A 17562-nucleotide genomic window follows, 5' to 3' on the forward strand; every position below is an offset into this window, starting at 1 on the left:
TATGGTAGGAGGGGATCGAACCTTTAACTGGGCCGTTGACCCAAAATGTGCAGCTCTGCATATGGGCAGCAATTTTGCTTCAATACAAGTTTAACATAAAAACAAATATATTCATATATTGTTCTATACAAGATCGGGCCGAATAAAGAAATTAGAATTCGGTAAAATTAATTGTGCCTGGCAAACGTATAAAAAAAGGGAGCCAATATTCATAGTGCTGCGCAAAAAATGAATAATATAAAATATATATTTCGTTAAATTTCAAAAACTTAAACTTCAAAAGAAAAGAATCCACGTCTAAGAACGCCAGCCTGGCCGACTTAAATTTATCCCTGGCCGGAGACCCCGAGCATAGTCGGACCTAAGCGGCGCAAAAGGAAAGAAGAAGAGGCAAGCGGCAAGAGGCGGGAGTCATCTTCTGGCTGAGCTCTTTGATCCAAAATCATGAGCAACTGACGGCAGTCGTTAGATCCATATTGTATACCCATGTTGGAACGCAAAAAGCGTCGCTATTGATACGCTGCTCCAGATCCTGCATTAGCTGCTGTATCCGTCTTGGGACTGTCCAATCTGTACACTATATACACCTCCTGCTGCTTAGCCTCGGATATGCCCAGTTCATTTCGATTGTTGACAGAAATTTAAACAGTTTATTAACTTGCGGCAGCCGAGCGTGAGACCAAGATTTGGTTTAATGGGCATGGCACGTGATATTTGCACCTCCTGCGTCATCTCGGCAAAGTTCATGACCAGCATTTTCGCATCATTTTTAAACGATGGCCGCAATAGTTTTGACTCTTCCTTATCGAGGATACAAAGATGAGTAAGGTTCATACATTTCGATTCGAGGCAAAATACAAGCGTGTCGTTTCAGCTGGTTTTTCGCTCTTCACACGTCATGAGCATTAAGAGTATTGATGAGAAAAATGTTCTTGTTTTTGTTCTTTCCTCTTCTTGCGTGTGTTGGTGGTTGTGAATAAATATAAGTTATTTCGAATACTTAAATTATTTATTTTGATACTGAATATATTTTTTTTAGGAACGCTTATTGGGGTGTTTTTGCCATGTATTCAGAACATTTTTGGTGTAATATTATTTATTCGGTTAACTTGGGTTGTTGGTACAGCTGGAGCAGTTTGTGGATTCTTAATTGTGCTGACATGTTGTTGTGTGGTAAGAATACCTTTCTTTTAACACTTCAAGCTAACACTGAATATTGCGAATTATTTAAATTTTAGACAATGCTTACGGCGATATCAATGTCAGCAATTGCAACGAATGGTGTTGTACCCGCAGGAGGCAGCTACTTTATGATATCAAGGTACGTACAAGTAAGAGATCTTTCGTCCGAAGTGCCCGACTAGAAGTTACCTTAAAGTAAGGAGTTTCGAATCTAATTCTGTATTAATGCAGTCTAGCCCCTGAAAAAATGTACTTCAACAGACAAAAATAGCTACTCTGACCTTGACAGAAATTTTACACAGCACTTCTTGAAGAATACAGGCACGTGTCGTTCAAACATTTTACTTTAATTTATATAGATCGCTCGGTCCTGAATTTGGCGGTGCCGTGGGGATGCTGTTTTACACGGGGACAACGTTGGCAGCTGCCATGTACATTGTTGGAGCTGTTGAAATTGTATTGGTAAGCAGTTGTATAGTAACATTTGTATATTCAATTGTATAATTTCAATTATTTCCCAGACATATATGGCACCATGGGCATCCATTTTTGGAGACTTTACAAAAGATGCTGAGGCTATGTATAATAACTTCAGAGTTTATGGTAGTCTACTCCTGTGTTTTATGGGTAAGCAAATTGAAATTCTCAATCCCATATGATACAAGTAAGAAAATTTTCTTCTTTATAAGGTTTAATTGTTTTTTTGGGTGTTAAGTTTGTCAACAAATTCGCAACAGTTGCACTGGCTTGTGTAATATTTTCAATAATAGCGGTATATATAGGAATTTTCGACAATATTCATGGAAATGAAAAGTTATAGTAAGGTGTTTATAAAAATAGATTTGAGCATTTGACTTTAATATTCGTATTTATTGCAGCCTATGTGTACTCGGAAAGCGACTTCTTAAGGATATTCCAATTGAAAATTGTACAAAAGAAGATCCCATATTGGTCGATATGTACTGCCCAGATCGGAAATGTGACGACTACTACCTAAGTAATTTACATATTTGTAGATAATATATTAACTTTTATAACTTTTGTTAACTCTTTTACCCTTATCAACAGATAATAACGTGACCAAAGTAAAGGGTATAAAAGGTCTCGCCAGTGGCGTATTCTACGACAATATTATGCCATCGTTTTTGGAAAAAGGACAATTTATATCATACGGACGGAACTCAGTTGATATCGAAAACATTGGAAGTCAGTCATATAATCAAATTATGGCTGACATAACGACGTCCTTCACGCTACTTATCGGAATATTTTTTCCATCTGTCACAGGTAGATTAGTATTTAGAACCAAAAATCAATATTAATTTAATATCTCAAAATGTATTATTATAAATTAGGCATCATGGCCGGCTCTAACCGATCGGGAGATTTGGCTGACGCTCAAAAGAGTATTCCAATTGGCACAATTTGTGCTATTTTAACCACAAGTACTGTTTATTTAACAAGTGTTCTGTTTTTTGCTGGAACTGTTGATAATTTACTGCTACGCGATAAGTAAGAATAATATAATATAATTATCTCGGCAATATAACAAAAAAATATTCATATTATTTAAGGTATGGACAGTCAATTGGAGGAAAATTAGTTGTGGCTAATATTGCGTGGCCCAACCAATGGGTGATATTAATTGGTTCGTTTTTGTCAACCCTAGGTGCTGGGTTACAAAGCTTAACGGGCGCGCCACGATTACTGCAGGCGATCGCTAAAGATGAGATTATTCCCTTTTTGGCCCCATTCGCTAAATCATCAAACCGTGGAGAGCCAGTAAGGGCTCTACTTTTAACAATTGTCATTTGTCAATGTGGAATTTTATTAGGTATATAATTTTAATGATTTTGCACGCTTCTGTGATATCACATATTATAACGTTTTTTCCACAGGAAATGTTGATCTACTTGCCCCATTACTATCAATGTTTTTCCTCATGTGCTATGGCTTTGTAAATTTGGCATGCGCGGTGCAAACATTACTAAGAACGCCTAACTGGAGACCTCGCTTTAAGTTTTATCACTGGAGCTTATCCCTGATTGGTCTTACCTTGTGCATATCAGTTATGATTATGACATCGTGGTATTTTGCACTTATTGCCATGGGCATGGCGATTGTTATATACAAATACATCGAATATCGAGGGTAAGTTCTATCAAATTTAAGGAAATATGCATTTCAGCCAGGAATCTATAATATCACATAAAATATCAATTAAATAAAAATTTATGTTATCAATTAATCATAAAAGTACAAACAAAATATAGTTATTAATATAAGTTTTCTTAAGAGTTTATATAAGGTATCTGATCTTAATCTATGTGTTTAACTTTTTTTTTATCAGAGCTGAGAAGGAATGGGGCGATGGCATTCGTGGAATGGCGCTAACGGCAGCAAGATACTCACTTCAACGCCTGGAAGAAGGCCCTCCACATACCAAAAATTGGCGTCCGCAAATTTTGGTGCTTTCAAAACTCAATGAAAACCTCCTTCCGAAGTATAGAAAAATATTTTCCTTTGCCACTCAGCTAAAAGCTGGCAAGGGATTGACAATTTGTGTGTCTGTGATAAAGGGTGATCACACAAAAATTGCAAATAAAGCAGTTGACGCGAAAACTACGCTCCGGAAATACATGACAGATGAAAAAGTAAAAGGATTTTGTGATGTTTTAGTTGCCCAAGAAATCGGCGAGGGTCTTAGCTCGGTGTAAGCATTTAGCGATTTGTAAACCTGTATAAATAATTTAATTTACTTTTTATCTCAGCATTCAAACGATTGGGTTAGGTGGAATGAAGCCAAATACCGTTATTATCGGATGGCCGTATAGTTGGAGACAAGAAGGAAGATATAGCTGGAAGACGTTCATACAAACAGTTCGAACTGTTGCTGCATGCCACATGGCACTAATTGTTCCCAAGGGGATCAACTTTTATCCAGAATCTAACCACAAGGTATCTTAGTATTAATGAGTATTTAATTTCTTCGAATAACCTGTAACAAATTTTAGATTGGTGGAAACATTGATATTTGGTGGATTGTTCATGACGGTGGCCTTCTTATGTTGCTGCCATTCTTACTAAAGCAACATAGGACTTGGCGTAATTGTAAGCTTCGCATTTTTACCGTTGCTCAAATCGAAGATAATTCTATCCAAATGAAGAAAGATTTAAAGACATTCTTGTACCATTTACGGATTGAAGCAGATGTTGAAGTAGTTGAAATGGTAACTGCAAAACTGATTATTATTCAAAGAAAACACCTCTTATCATATTTTTCATCAGAATAATAGCGATATTTCTGCATATACTTATGAGAGAACTCTCATGATGGAACAGCGCAATCAAATGCTAAGAGCATTAGGCTTAAACAAAAAAGAGAATTCCAAAGTGGTAAGTAAAATATTCTGGTTTCCATAATTAGGTTCAACTCCTTAAAACGGCATCAATTCACCCAATATTGTACATATTACATATTCGCAGAAAATATTGTTGTTTCTTTTACATTTTCGCATAATTATTATAATTTGTTCCAACCATTCTTTTCGGTTCCTGTTTAGTACTTTTATCAAAAACCAGACATCTATTAAGATAAATAAAAAATTTTAATCTTTGTATATTTGATCAAAGGTTCAAACTATTATGGATTTTAAGGAAACTCCCAGTGATAATAAGTTATCTTTGGTAAAGCTCAAATATGGAATTTAGAAATTTATATTATTGTATATATATTATCTTATATATATATATATATATATATTATCTTATATATATATATATCTATTGACAACACAATTTGTTTTCATTCACTGTGTTTCTGGCATAATAAAGGAACCGTTTCCTATGCAAATTAACTAAGCGAATATCACAATAAATAGGCCAACAACTGTATGAATATTTATATATATATGAGAATTTATTTAGAAATCTATAAGTAAAAAAGTATATATATAGATATATATATTTATACATATTATAGATGTAGTCAAATAAATAAATTCTTATATATATACATATAAACCATACATGCTATGTTTTGTACCCTAAATCCACTAAAAATGGGTTAAAAATGTATATATAATATAATGTTTTGTTTGCATGTTAAAAGCATAATGAAATATCGGCAAACGGTACCCTTTTATCAATTTTCAATGGGTTCAGTGTATAAAAAGCATCCCAACTTGGCGCAGAGACATATGCAATTTAAAATATAGATTTACATTTAAAAATTTAGGCAAAGTCATGGCAGCTCATTCTTTAAGCAAGATTATTAGTAAGCTACCCGATCTTCTTCATAATCTGATCGGCTTCATAAACATTTTCAATGATCTTTGTAGGAATTTATTTGATGCGTTCTCTTCTAATAAACGAAGGTTTATTCTTAAGCTTCAAGATTCTCACCGCATGAGCGGAAACCACTGATTCCAACACTTGGTGCTTTATTCGATGCAATTAAAACATATTTTTAAATGAGGATCATGAAGGGTAGATATCAATTTTCAACGGGCGTGGAAAGGCAACCTTTTTAGCACAAAGCGTTCCACGGGCAAGGCCGGGCAATATACGCTAGTTTATATATAAAAGCTTCGTATGTCTTGTATGAACATATATACTAATTAATTCCTTTATTTCTTAAGGCTATTAAGAATATAATATAGTAGCGACCCTTATATTCAAATGAATTAAACACTTAAGTAATTTTGAATAAATAAATTAATATTTAAGGAGTATGAAAAGAATTACATATAAATATATATATACAATCAAATGTACGTATGAGTATGTAAATACCTTATGCATTTTCAGGTTCAAACAATTGTAGACCACCATTATGACGCCATAAAAACGGCGTCGAGAGTTCGGTTTGCCGATCCTACCATTGAAGAAATACAAAATAACGTATGTATGCTTTGAAGTTTCGAATACATAAATGTCTAGCATAAATTTTTAGCGATTACAATTAAATGTTAAGTACAAGTAGGTCAGTTCCGTTAAATTTTAAGGCTTACAAAAAGTTGTAGATAATTTTTTTCTCATAAATTTTGCAGGTATTGTCATCTCAAATCTAAAAGCAATCGTTCACGTTTGTTTTATATTAATTTAAAATTTCTTAACATTTTGTTTGTCGTTTTTAAACTTAAGTTCGTTCCAATTTCCATCAGACATACAAATTTAAAAAACAAATGTATTTTCGCTGATGAAAAATTTCATTCCGACTCTTTAATACAGGATACTCAAAATGAAGAAAAACGTAATTCTATCCAATCAGATGGTGCAGAAAGCACGGAAGCATCTGATCTCAGAACTAATAAAGATGAATCAACAGAAAAACCTGACGTTAACATAAAATCCAGTGCTAAACCGTAAGCGTAATCTCTACTAGTTAGCTTTTCGATGAATTAACAAACTTTTTGCAGGGATGAGTTCAATGTTCGTCGCATGCACACGGCAATAAAACTAAATGAGGTTATTATAGAAAAGTCTCAAGATGCCCAATTGGTCATAATGAATTTACCGGGACCTCCTAGGGAAGTAAGAGCGGAACGTGAAAGCAATTGTAAGGCTTATTATTTTATTCATTTCAAAGCTTTGTATTGTATTTATTCTTATTTTCAATTAGATATGGAATTCCTGGAAGTTTTGACGGAAGGTCTTGAAAAAGTATTAATGGTTCGTGGAGGGGGTCGTGAAGTTATAACAATTTACTCTTAAAGGGCATTAATCGCTCGGTTTTTAAGAGTTCGCAACATTAGACAAGTTTAAGAATCAATCAAATTTTTAAATGAAGGTGATTATTAATTTGTTATATTAAATCATATGTCCAAATATTTTATTTTTACGTAAATAAAATATCAAAAATTGTAACAATAATTAATATGAAATTATTTGGCTATATTTTATACAATATTAAATGTAGAAAATATATCCGTGTCTACAGAATGTTTATATATATATATATATATATATATAAACATTCTGTAGACACGGATATATTTTCTACATTTAATATTGTATTATATGTGTGTGTGTGTGTGCGTGTGGATTTATGTGTGTGTGTTAGTGTATGCATGTATGTACGCATGCATGAATGTTTGGTATCTAATACAAAACGCAGACTAAACCTATTTGTCGCTGTGCCTCAATTTTAAATAAAACGAATTTGTGCCAAGTGCTCTACTCCTCGATTCTCAAGAATTCAAGTAGGCTCTGCGGTTTTCATGCTTAGCTAGTAGTGTTGTGCGTGCGTGCGTGCGTGTGTGTGTGTGTGTGTGTGTGTGTGTGTGTGTGTGTGTGTGTGTGTGTGTGTGTGTGTGTGTGTGTGTGTGTGTGTGTGTGTGTGTGTGTGTGTGTGTGTGTGTGTGTGTGTGTGTGTGTGTGTGTGTGTGTGTGTGTGTGTGTGTGTGTGTGTGTGTGTGTGTGTGTGTGTGTGTGTGTGTGTGTGTGTGTGTGTGTGTGTGTGTGTGTGTGTGTGTGTGTGTGTGTGTGTGTGTGTGTGTGTGTGTGTGTGTGTGTGTGTGTGTGTGTGTGTGTGTGTGTGTGTGTGTGTGTGTGTGTGTGTGTGTGTGTGTGTGTGTGTGTGTGTGTGTGTGTGTGTGTGTGTGTGTGTGTGTGTGTTGTGTGTGTGTGTGTGTGTGTGTGTGTGTGTGTGTGTGTGTGTGTGTGTGTGTGTGTGTGTGTGTGTGTGTGTGTGTGTGTGTGCGTGCGTGTGTGTGTGTGTGTGTGTGTGTGTGTGTGTGTGTGTGTGTGTGTGTGTGTGTGTGTGTGTGTGTGTGTGTGTTGGTGTTACTGTGCCTCAATTTTAAATAAAACAAATTTCTACCAAGTGCTCTACTCCTCGATTCTCAAGAATTTAAGTAGACTCTGCAGTTTTCATGCTTAGCTAGTAGTGTTGTGTTTTTTTTTTCTTATTTATTTTTTTTTTTTTTGGCGTTTTTGGTGTCTGGTGTTTTTAACGTACGTATGTGTGTACGTGTGTACATATATATATGTATTTATGTATGTACATATGTATATATATATAAATATATATATATTTATATATAAATATATATTTATAAATATATATATATTTATATATAAACATATATATATTTATATATAAATATATATATATTTATATATAAATATATACATGTACTTACATACATACATATATATATATATATATATATATATATACATATGTATGTTCGTACATGTATATGTATGTCTGTATGTATGTATGTACATATATACGCATGTATGTACGCAATTTATGGCGGTGGATAATGCCTTACGTATTTTATAAGTCGTCATAAGTCATAAGTCGCTTACAAGAATCTCTTCTATGCATATATTATATTAAAAGTTTTTTTAAAGAGCTCAAGAAAAATATATTTGTTATGTGAATTTTATTTTTATTTAATCTGTTATATATATGATGATTTTGTTAGACATTCATCCCGGATATAAGTTGAAGTTCCTTTTTCGATAGGTTGTAGGGATAATGTAAGCTTGTGGGCACGAAAATTTTACCAATAACTTGCCTAGAAGAAAAAAGTTAGTTTTATTATTTTTTTCTTTAATTGCAGCTAAAAGAAATTACCCGGCATAGCCGGGACTGCTAACGCCACATTATCCCTGTTAGGACCCAAACGGCTAACTGCGCCATTAAAAATTAAAAACAAATGTTTCGCTGTTCTCGAACATAAACATTTGATATTAATAGATGCGTTGCCAGATGCTTAGAGACTTTAATCCTAAAATAATCCATATTCCAGAAATGAGTTTCTTTTCTGTGTGATGAAAAACCCTGGCGTCCAATATCGCGTGATAAACTTGATCCATCATTTCTATATATATTAAAGCAATTTTTTCCTTCAAGAAGATCAGTGCTAAGTTGCGTTCAGAGGGATATTTCTTTTATTGTGGACTTAGGCATCACCATGGCTTGTCAGAACAATTTCGTCGAATTGTACAACAACTCTTCGAATCCTTAATATAAATAAAAGCCGATTCGTTTTAAATAATCAATGGACGTGGCCTCGCCTAATCACAAGGGTGAGTTCCCGAAAATTTAAATAAGATCAGACTATAAACAACTTAGTTATTCAAGAACTTAGAATTAGTAGTAATAATAATTATATACCATCCTTTGGAATAGATGGGGTATCTCATATAATGAAACCGAGCTATAACGGTTGGGCAACAGGTCCCAATGCGAGTTCGTGGCGCTTGACGCGTGAATAGGCGTTTTTGTTTTAAGTGATGTAACATGAAAATCTTTTTTTCCTATAGATATAACCAACTTTGCATTAGACTTACTTGTTGAAATTTTCCTGATACCCCACAGTAAAATCTTTTGGAATATTCGCTGCTTTAGCAAATGATATGCATTCAGTTGGGGGTATTCTCAATGCATAAAAAGGATAATCAAAGGTGTTTATATAAATATCGACGCATAGTCCATGACTACCAAGATGTAATTGACTTGCTACGGAAGGCTGGCTTAGTCCACAGCTGCCCAACATGATATTTCTGTGGCAAGAATATATCAAAGTTCCTTTATCCCGACTTGTATGAAAACATTGAACATTCTTTGCGGCCTTCGAGTGGTCTATGTCAATTGGATCGAATCCAGGTCCAGCCATATCACAAGCTAAAAAAAATGTTTCGAATAAGCAACAATACATATTTATAGTTCATATTTCATAAATTACTGTCTATATTTTGTAAAGTAAACTGTGGCTGTAATATTCGTCCTACAGCTGATGCTAGTTGGCCACCAAAGCTGAATCCAAACAAGTATCCCCGGCTGGGATCAAAGCCGTATTGGAAAAGGGATATTACGATTGAGACAATAACTTCGGATATATACTCAAAATTGGCATACAACCTAGAAGAGTATGCATAAGTATTTTACATTTTATTTGCTTTATTAAAATATACATACCTGATATAAGAGGAGCTTGCGACATAGCTGTAATCAATACATATTACACAGCCTCTACGGTAAAAGCTCAACCCTGAAATACTAATAATATATAAAAATCCAAATATATAAGGAAAAATGGAATTGCGAACGGTTGTACGACAGAATTCGCGAATCTTTATGTTTGTCTGTTATGAATGAAATTTAAATGACACGCCATTAAAGCTAGATATTTGTCGCTGAGGATAAGGGCAACTTACATTATGAAACAGGTTTATGGCGAAAATAAATATATCTTTGAAAGATTTTGGTTAAGACATGGACAAAAATTTATATTGAGAGCATCACGCACGACATAACTCATTTCTTTCAAATCGAGAATATCTTATTTGATTTAAAGTCTACTTTTTCGTTTAAGTTAAGATTTCTTTCCATATGTTATATTTGAGCAACCATAGGGGCAGTTATATTACTAAAAAATAAACTTACGCTCGATAAGTGCAACTGCCCATTCATCAGAACAACTTTGAATCCACCCATGAAGAACAATTGAAAATTTGTCTGTTGGTAAGCATCCGGATTTATCCAGTTTATTTTCAGTCAAGGGAAGATAGGTTTCCAATGTTTTTGTATTGTTCCTAGAATCATTTAGAACGAAATTTTTATTATTAATTATTATTATATATGTTGGTAAGCATTCATCAAAACAAAACAAGAGCTCCTGAGGGTTATCTTCTCACTATTTTTAAGGTTTCTCGTTGGATGTTGCCATTTTCTCCTTTCTGCACATCGGTGGCGGAAGTGTAAGTTAACTCGTGCAATCTTTTTATCAATTTTTTATATATGTCATCTAATGTGGATGTGGATGTGGACGTGACTTGAATAATAACTTTTCCCGAGTACAAAATAATCTGCAATTACCCAAATGTAACGAGTACTTTGCAACGGGTACTTCGAAAACGGATTCGTCTCGTACCTTCGCTATTTCGTGTTGGTATTATGTTGTTCAATGTTTTATTAAAAAGCAAAACACAATAATGCGGCAAATTCTAACTGCAAGGAATGCAATTAATTGCCAGATGATTTTTTTTTAGTGCCTAGTCTCTCTTTTTGGGATTTATTTTTATTGTTATGCTTTGTTAATTTTGTGGGAGCTAATCAACAATACACGGGATAATTTATTCAAGTATTTTATTTGGATATGTGTGTTTATACACATGCCTATGTGCAAGGTGCAGCAATATGGACAAAAAGTATGTGTTAGCAAATAATATTTATTTATTACTTATGTGGTTATGGAAATACATATACTGTTGTAGCCCAAGGTTTATATTTTTGTGTTTTTGGGGATCTAATTCGGATTGCAAGTGCACATGCTTTCGTATATGTATGTGTGAATATTGTTTTAAGCGGACTGTATGAACTTATGTAGGTACATACATACATACATACACACACATACATACATACAGAACCAAGATGGAGGATGATGAAATTCTTTTGTGAAATAAAAATCACTCATTAGACATAATCGTGGCTATCTTTAAACCTTTCCCTACCTATTCCGCTGAAATTATTTTAATCAAAATACTAGATTCTGTACATCAGCGCAACTACCTTTCAATTGACTTAGGGATATAAGCTGGACTGGGTTTCCAAAAAAATGTGTTTGCAATTTATTTATTAGGATATTCAGGCCGTGTGGTTTTGGAAGCATTACTCGAAAATTATAAGCATTAGATATGCAAACTTTGCTATTCAGACAAGTGTACATTGAACACAGATCACTTTTGTTACAGTTTTTCTATTTCCTAACAAGCGACTTGTCTTTGTCTTCTTCTTCTTCTTTCGGCGTGTATTCAATTTTTATTATATTTTTGCTTAGCAAAACGATTCAATTGTTAAGCTCCTATGAACTTCAACCCATCCAGATGTTGGTCGATTATCTCCAATAAACTTATTCAAAGTCTTTTACCGCAAGCCGGCAAGCTTAAAATTTAGTTAATACATAATGCTAAAAGCATGTTGTCACTAGTTTTTTGTTTGTTTATAGATGATTAAATACATATAAGGAGCATTAACATCCATTACTTACTTGTAGAAGTGTATTGCCAGAGTTTTGCGTACATCAAGTCGGATTCCCCTTTGTTGGTTAACTTAGGAATTGTATTATTTATGAAAAATATAAGAACACACGAAAAAGCATCGCACCTACCTAATGTTTCGTTCTGTAGGCCATACATTGGCCCAATATATCTTTGATCTAACTTTGAATGCACTTTATATATCAAAAATGTCCAAATTATAATGCGGGTAAAAAGTAAATTAAGATTACTTTCAGAATATTTCGTTGGGAATATATTTTTATAATTCATTTTTTTAAAACAAACATAAAACTCAAACTTAAATAATGTACAATACAAGGCACACAAAACTTATTTTGAGAATTTGTTAGTTTATCAAATTTTAAGCAACTTTCAGCATCTTCGTTCTCAATAAACCTTTCCTCAATTCATAGAAAGCATAAAAGCATCGCTTTCGAATTTTGTGTATTTTTTTCATTTTTGTCCTGTTGCTAAAAACGTTCCTTTACTTTTTGCTTTTCTTTAAATCGTTTTGCGTTCTCTTAATTAAAGAGAGTCTTCATTTATAAAAATTGATTAATTATGCCAATTACGGACGCAGCATCCGCCTTCAAAAGCGCTTTCGATGATGTAATCGACGAGTTGCTGGAAGAAGAAATGAAACAGAAAAGGGCGCAAGAAAAAATAAAATAAAAAGAAGCAATTTAATTTACGCCGAGAGAGGCATTCTGACTGCCTTCAGCACTAAGCTTAAGACGATTTTCTATTAGTTGTATTTTAATTCATTTATTATTTCAATTCATTACGAATAATAAAGGTCAATGAATAAAGAATAATTTGAAATAATATATGTATAAAGCCTGTGGTCGAATGGTTTTGCAGTGGACCTTCTTTTTCTATGGACCTTCTAAGATACAATCTATTTTCTCTTTATAAAATACTAAGGCGTAAAACCAAGAGAAAAATATTACTACCGCGAATTAGAATTTGATTAGAAGAGATTTGTGCTGTCACGAGCATCCTTTGATCGCGGGTTCGACGTCCCGACCAATTGACGTTGCTTGAAGAGCTGTATTCTTAACTGATTGCCTTAACAAGTGAAACAAGTTTATAGATTGAAATTTTAATTCACCAAAAATATATTTTTATTACATATACTTATTATACACAACTTTTGTAGTTGAAACATGAAGGCTATATTTTACTGATTGGGACAGTCATTTGGCGACTGTTTTTTGCTGCCAATTGGTTTGCTGTGACCCTCATTCTCATCATCGTCGTATTCATCTTCTTCGTTTTCAAATTCCTCTTCATCGTCGTCGTCCTCGTCATCGACAATGTCCCCCGTATAATAAAGCACCGCTTTCGGAATAATCCTGGCGCGCAAAAAGTGACCGATTTCGTAATCGGTTGCCAATATCTGTACATGTATGAGCACAGTTAAAAAAATATTATACAAAACAGAATAGTAAACATCTTACCTGCTGTGATTCATCATCGATTTCATCCTTGTCAGTTGAAACCTCCGGTGGATTAAAGAAATTGAAAAAGGAATCTGTAGGAACCAGTTTAACAATTGTGCGCACGGCGCCACGTTCCTTGTGCTTCTGCTTCTTTCTGATGGTCTTAACAGTTAAATTCATTTTCTTTTCCCAATTGATAACGCAACCTTTGCATTTATAAATTTCCGGCCCCTCGAATGCAAACGGATCTTCTGGGTCAACAGTAGATTTAAGGAAGTATTGCTTCGTAAGTACGGCATTAGAGAAATATTCATTTTTGTCGAAATGAAACTCTAAAGTATAAGAATGCTGAAAAGGAAAAATGTTCATAATGTTATATATTTAATTTTTGTTCAACTATTTGACTTTAGTTGTAGAAAGCTGGAAAAATTAACTGAAACGAGTTAGTGGAAATATCTTCGACACGAGGAAGATTTAATATTTTTGTAGACATTTCCCTTTTGCAGATAAGTGAGAATAGTTAGAAAATATCATGGGAAACTAAACATTTTGCCAAATAAGAACCTACTCTTCGACCGATGCTTCCTATAGCAGGACCATAGTGGAACTAATAAATCCCCAGTTTGGTCAAGTTATATTAATATAGATAAAGGTAACCAAACCAGAACCTACTTTTCGACTTGTCGTTCCTATCCAGTGAGAGACAGACGGACTTGGCTGTTAATGCTAATCTAGAATATATATATACTTCATCGTGTCTCCTAAGTTTTACACATTTTATGACCAGCTTATAATACACTCTTAAAGGGTATACGAAATTGCAAAACTATTTAGCCAATTCAGTCATACTTCAATGGAATACTGTGTGAATAATTTCACAAGTACAACAATTATATAGCAAAAACTTTAGAGCATAATATAATAAGAAATACAAACTATATAGCTACTCCAGTAAATAAGTTAAATAGGCGCCATAGAGCGATAGACCTGGCATTGCCAGATTAGCTAATGGCAAAACAGATAGTTGAGTAAATGGTCTACGTACTTCATTGTCGTATTTAATTACAATATCCGTGAGCTTGCGAATGGCGGGTTCGTCATGAGTCTGCACCATTTCAGACAGCATTGCGGTGTTCCGGAACACGGTTAGCCAAAAGTCTGGGATGCCCTTTGCATCTTGAGGCATTTTTTTGATGGATTTAAGAGATTCACGAAATCCATCGCCCACTTCTCCATCGGTCGGCACATTCTCGGGCTCCTTCCAATTGGGCTTCTCTTCTGAAGGATCTACATTGCCGACAACAATTTCTTTGCGCTTATCAAACATAGGTTGATATTTCAACTGAAACTTTTTCTCCAACTTATAAACCTCTTCAAAGAACTCAGCTTCAATTTTCAGATGTTCCAATTGCAAGTTCTTCAGTACAACAATCCTGTTCTGAACGCTTGCTGGCAAGGCCTTCACCATTTCCTGCAAAAACTGCCGCCGTAGCACGGAGTTCATGTAGGCTGGCCTGTCGTCGAGTGGATGAATAAAAATTTAAATATCCAAAAAGTAAGAAAACATAAAGCGCTTTAATTACATGGATTGACAGTCAGAAATTGACTTATCATCTTCAATTTCATTACACGACTCAGCATCGACATTTCCTTCCTGTGGAGCATCCATTCTGAATAAATGCGAGATTCTGAAACATGCGTACACGTGCACATTAATATATTTGAACTCTTCGGTTTTATACAGTAAAATGCTGACACATATGTACGTACATGTGTGAAAGTACATATTAATTACGTACATGCAAAAAACTTATATATAAATGTGTATCTAAGCACACATCCTAAAACAAATTAGGTCGCAAATACACATATACGTCATAATAGAATCGTTTTGTTGAGCGAGAACAAAAAAAAACCCAATTGCGTATGCCAGGCCACATTCGCACATTCCTTAGGACTAAAGCACGTGTGAGATGTGCTTTGAATTGCCAACCCCCATTTCTGTGTATTACAATTGTATAGCACAGGTAATAACTTTTAATCAATTAAACAAGCTTATTACTTAATATACAAAAACGTTTTCGTATGAAAATATGATTTTTAAGACGACATACCTTCAGACAAAGAGTTCAATCGAAGAGCACGCCGCAACAATGTCGGCCCAAAAGAATTAATTTCGGTGCGCAGGGCTACCTGTGAATAAAAACTATAAAATAATTACATACATTGCGTCAACCCATTGCACTTAAAATAAAAGACATCAAAATAGCGTCGATAGTTTGACAAGAGAGAGTAACACGAATACTCCAGCGGTTTGAGCTTTGATCATCAAAAACTGTGATTTTACTCAGTAAAATCAACCAACTATTAAAAAAAGATAAATAAATCCACAGTCACCTGCAATCACAGACGGTTAACGTAAAACATCTTTGTTTGTTTTTAACCTGTTGGTAGATTAAAAAAATTGTATCAATGCAAAGTATAGTTGCTCTTGTACGAACGGCATAGAATCATGGAATCATTCATATATCAGAGTTCTTTTAGATTCTTTCTGGCTACCAATAAGTGTTCAGTATCATTCAAAAGTAAAAGTTTTAAGAAAGGACCAATTTGCTCCTCACTTCATTCATGCTCTATGAATTACATGAACAGAGAACATAGGAAACTTAAAATCTTTGAAAACATATTGAATATTTACGGTTTAATAAGTTCTATGTACAGGACCTCATATATATATATATATATCAACATGATTTGATGTTGGCGTACTTTGCTTACCAACAACAACCATTGCAACCCCTTTCAGTTATTCATGTTAGTTGAGGAAAATTATATTTTTGGGCAAACTATCTATAGACAATCATGTCAACACTGTGAGCAAGCGATATTAGTTTCCTGTAGTGGGGCGAAAGATATATCAGAATCTTACTGCATTGATCTCAGAGCAAGAGTCTGTGTGAATAGGATTCTGATATTATTAAAATTTTTATTGTTTATTATTTGAATTTTTCCTATTAAGTCTTCTGTTGTGTTAATTCCGTACAATACAAAGGGGGATTTGTTGAGCGATATGCTAAGTGTATGGAAAGCTGCTAATCGGATTTTTTAGATTATATTTTGATTTTACTAGTGTATTCAGTGCACTGAGATCTTATATATATACTGTAACATTAATTTGCGTCGACTGCTAGTTGCTGTTGTCTAAGATAATGTCAAAGAGTTGATTTAGTAATTGGTGCTCATTTATATTCCTTGATAGGAAACAGGCATTTCCACGAGGATTGGCTGTTTGTTTACGGTTTGGCCTCTAGCTTAATATGGATTGTAAATCTGACAACTAATTATAGGTCAAAATTCATGTGAAAAAATTTTCAAAATTTCCCACTCCCATATCTCGGTAAAAACTCATCCGATTTTCAAGAGGTTTGACTTGTTGTCCATGGTTTGGATTCTAAATCAATTTTGTATTAAGATCTTACAAAATTTTTCATGGTCATAATTCTTGTGAAAATGGTACCCTTACACATCCTCTATAAGGCAGAGTCATAGGTCGAAATTCCCCGCTCCAGCTTCAACCAAGCCTACAACCTCGTCGAAATCATCGCGTAACGTGCTGCCAATTCCATAAAAATTTAACTCTTCTTGCGGGTAATGCTAATTTCGTTTGCTTGCATACCCTTAATACCCTTAGCGCCCACGAATAATAACTTAAGAAAATCTCTTTTTTTTCTACCACATCAGTAAACTTTAGAGCTGTAAGCGCATACAACACCTATGTTCCTGTGTATTTTTATGTATAAGCGTATGTGTCTTGGCTGAGCCGGCGAATAACCGCACAAATAAGAGAGAGCGAGAGGCAGCTAGCTGCGTCTATGTATTAATATTTTGCAATAGCATATTTTTTGATAACTATAAAATT

At 34.2% G+C, this 17562-nt stretch overlaps 3 protein-coding genes across 10 annotated transcripts in view; 1 reads left to right on the plus strand and 2 right to left on the minus strand.

The window, feature by feature from the left end:
* The window catches only part of LOC115771306 (solute carrier family 12 member 6), a 32666-nt gene extending 25650 nt beyond the window's left edge, over window positions 1–7016 (plus strand). For 2 of the 8 annotated variants that reach the window (XM_030716949.1, XM_030716959.1), the window contains exons 4-22: window positions 1040–1173; window positions 1239–1321; window positions 1542–1644; window positions 1704–1809; window positions 1872–2001; window positions 2061–2179; window positions 2251–2469; window positions 2538–2694; window positions 2757–3016; window positions 3081–3333; window positions 3533–3895; window positions 3954–4140; window positions 4197–4412; window positions 4471–4578; window positions 4816–4869; window positions 5992–6084; window positions 6415–6548; window positions 6603–6742; window positions 6806–7016. In XM_030716949.1, the coding sequence (XP_030572809.1) occupies window positions 1040–1173; window positions 1239–1321; window positions 1542–1644; window positions 1704–1809; window positions 1872–2001; window positions 2061–2179; window positions 2251–2469; window positions 2538–2694; window positions 2757–3016; window positions 3081–3333; window positions 3533–3895; window positions 3954–4140; window positions 4197–4412; window positions 4471–4578; window positions 4816–4869; window positions 5992–6084; window positions 6415–6548; window positions 6603–6742; window positions 6806–6897 (2951 nt within the window). In that variant the 3' untranslated portion in view covers window positions 6898–7016. The remainder of the gene's footprint in view (window positions 1–1039; window positions 1174–1238; window positions 1322–1541; window positions 1645–1703; window positions 1810–1871; window positions 2002–2060; window positions 2180–2250; window positions 2470–2537; window positions 2695–2756; window positions 3017–3080; window positions 3334–3532; window positions 3896–3953; window positions 4141–4196; window positions 4413–4470; window positions 4579–4815; window positions 4870–5991; window positions 6085–6414; window positions 6549–6602; window positions 6743–6805) is intronic. The other 6 variants (XM_030716968.1, XM_030716978.1, XM_030716987.1 and 3 more) reach the window with 3 other exon arrangements.
* A 1598-nt stretch (window positions 7017–8614) lies between these two features.
* Window positions 8615–12687, minus strand: LOC115762875. The gene is made up of 7 exons (XM_030705253.1): window positions 12312–12687; window positions 12192–12252; window positions 10586–10734; window positions 10118–10190; window positions 9885–10060; window positions 9490–9823; window positions 8615–8711 (listed from the first exon to the last, which is right to left on the minus strand). Exons 1-7 carry the CDS (start codon window positions 12469–12471, stop codon window positions 8615–8617), a joined length of 1050 nt encoding a protein of 349 aa, XP_030561113.1. The 5' UTR covers window positions 12472–12687.
* Window positions 12688–13298: 611 nt separating this feature from the next.
* On the minus strand, window positions 13299–15846 carry LOC115764819 (nucleosome assembly protein 1-like 1). Its single transcript, XM_030708072.1, has 5 exons — window positions 15758–15846; window positions 15227–15331; window positions 14689–15157; window positions 13662–13991; window positions 13299–13600 (listed from the first exon to the last, which is right to left on the minus strand). The coding sequence occupies exons 2-5, from the start codon at window positions 15310–15312 to the stop codon at window positions 13382–13384; spliced, it is 1104 nt and encodes a 367-aa protein (XP_030563932.1). The 5' UTR covers window positions 15313–15331; window positions 15758–15846; the 3' UTR covers window positions 13299–13381.
* Window positions 15847–17562: the final 1716 nt, after the last annotated feature.

The sequence above is a fragment of the Drosophila novamexicana genome, unplaced genomic scaffold (assembly GCF_003285875.2).
Source record: "Drosophila novamexicana strain 15010-1031.04,08,12 unplaced genomic scaffold, DnovRS2.1 tig00000008-arrow-pilon, whole genome shotgun sequence".
Lineage (NCBI taxonomy): Eukaryota > Metazoa > Arthropoda > Insecta > Diptera > Drosophilidae > Drosophila > Drosophila novamexicana.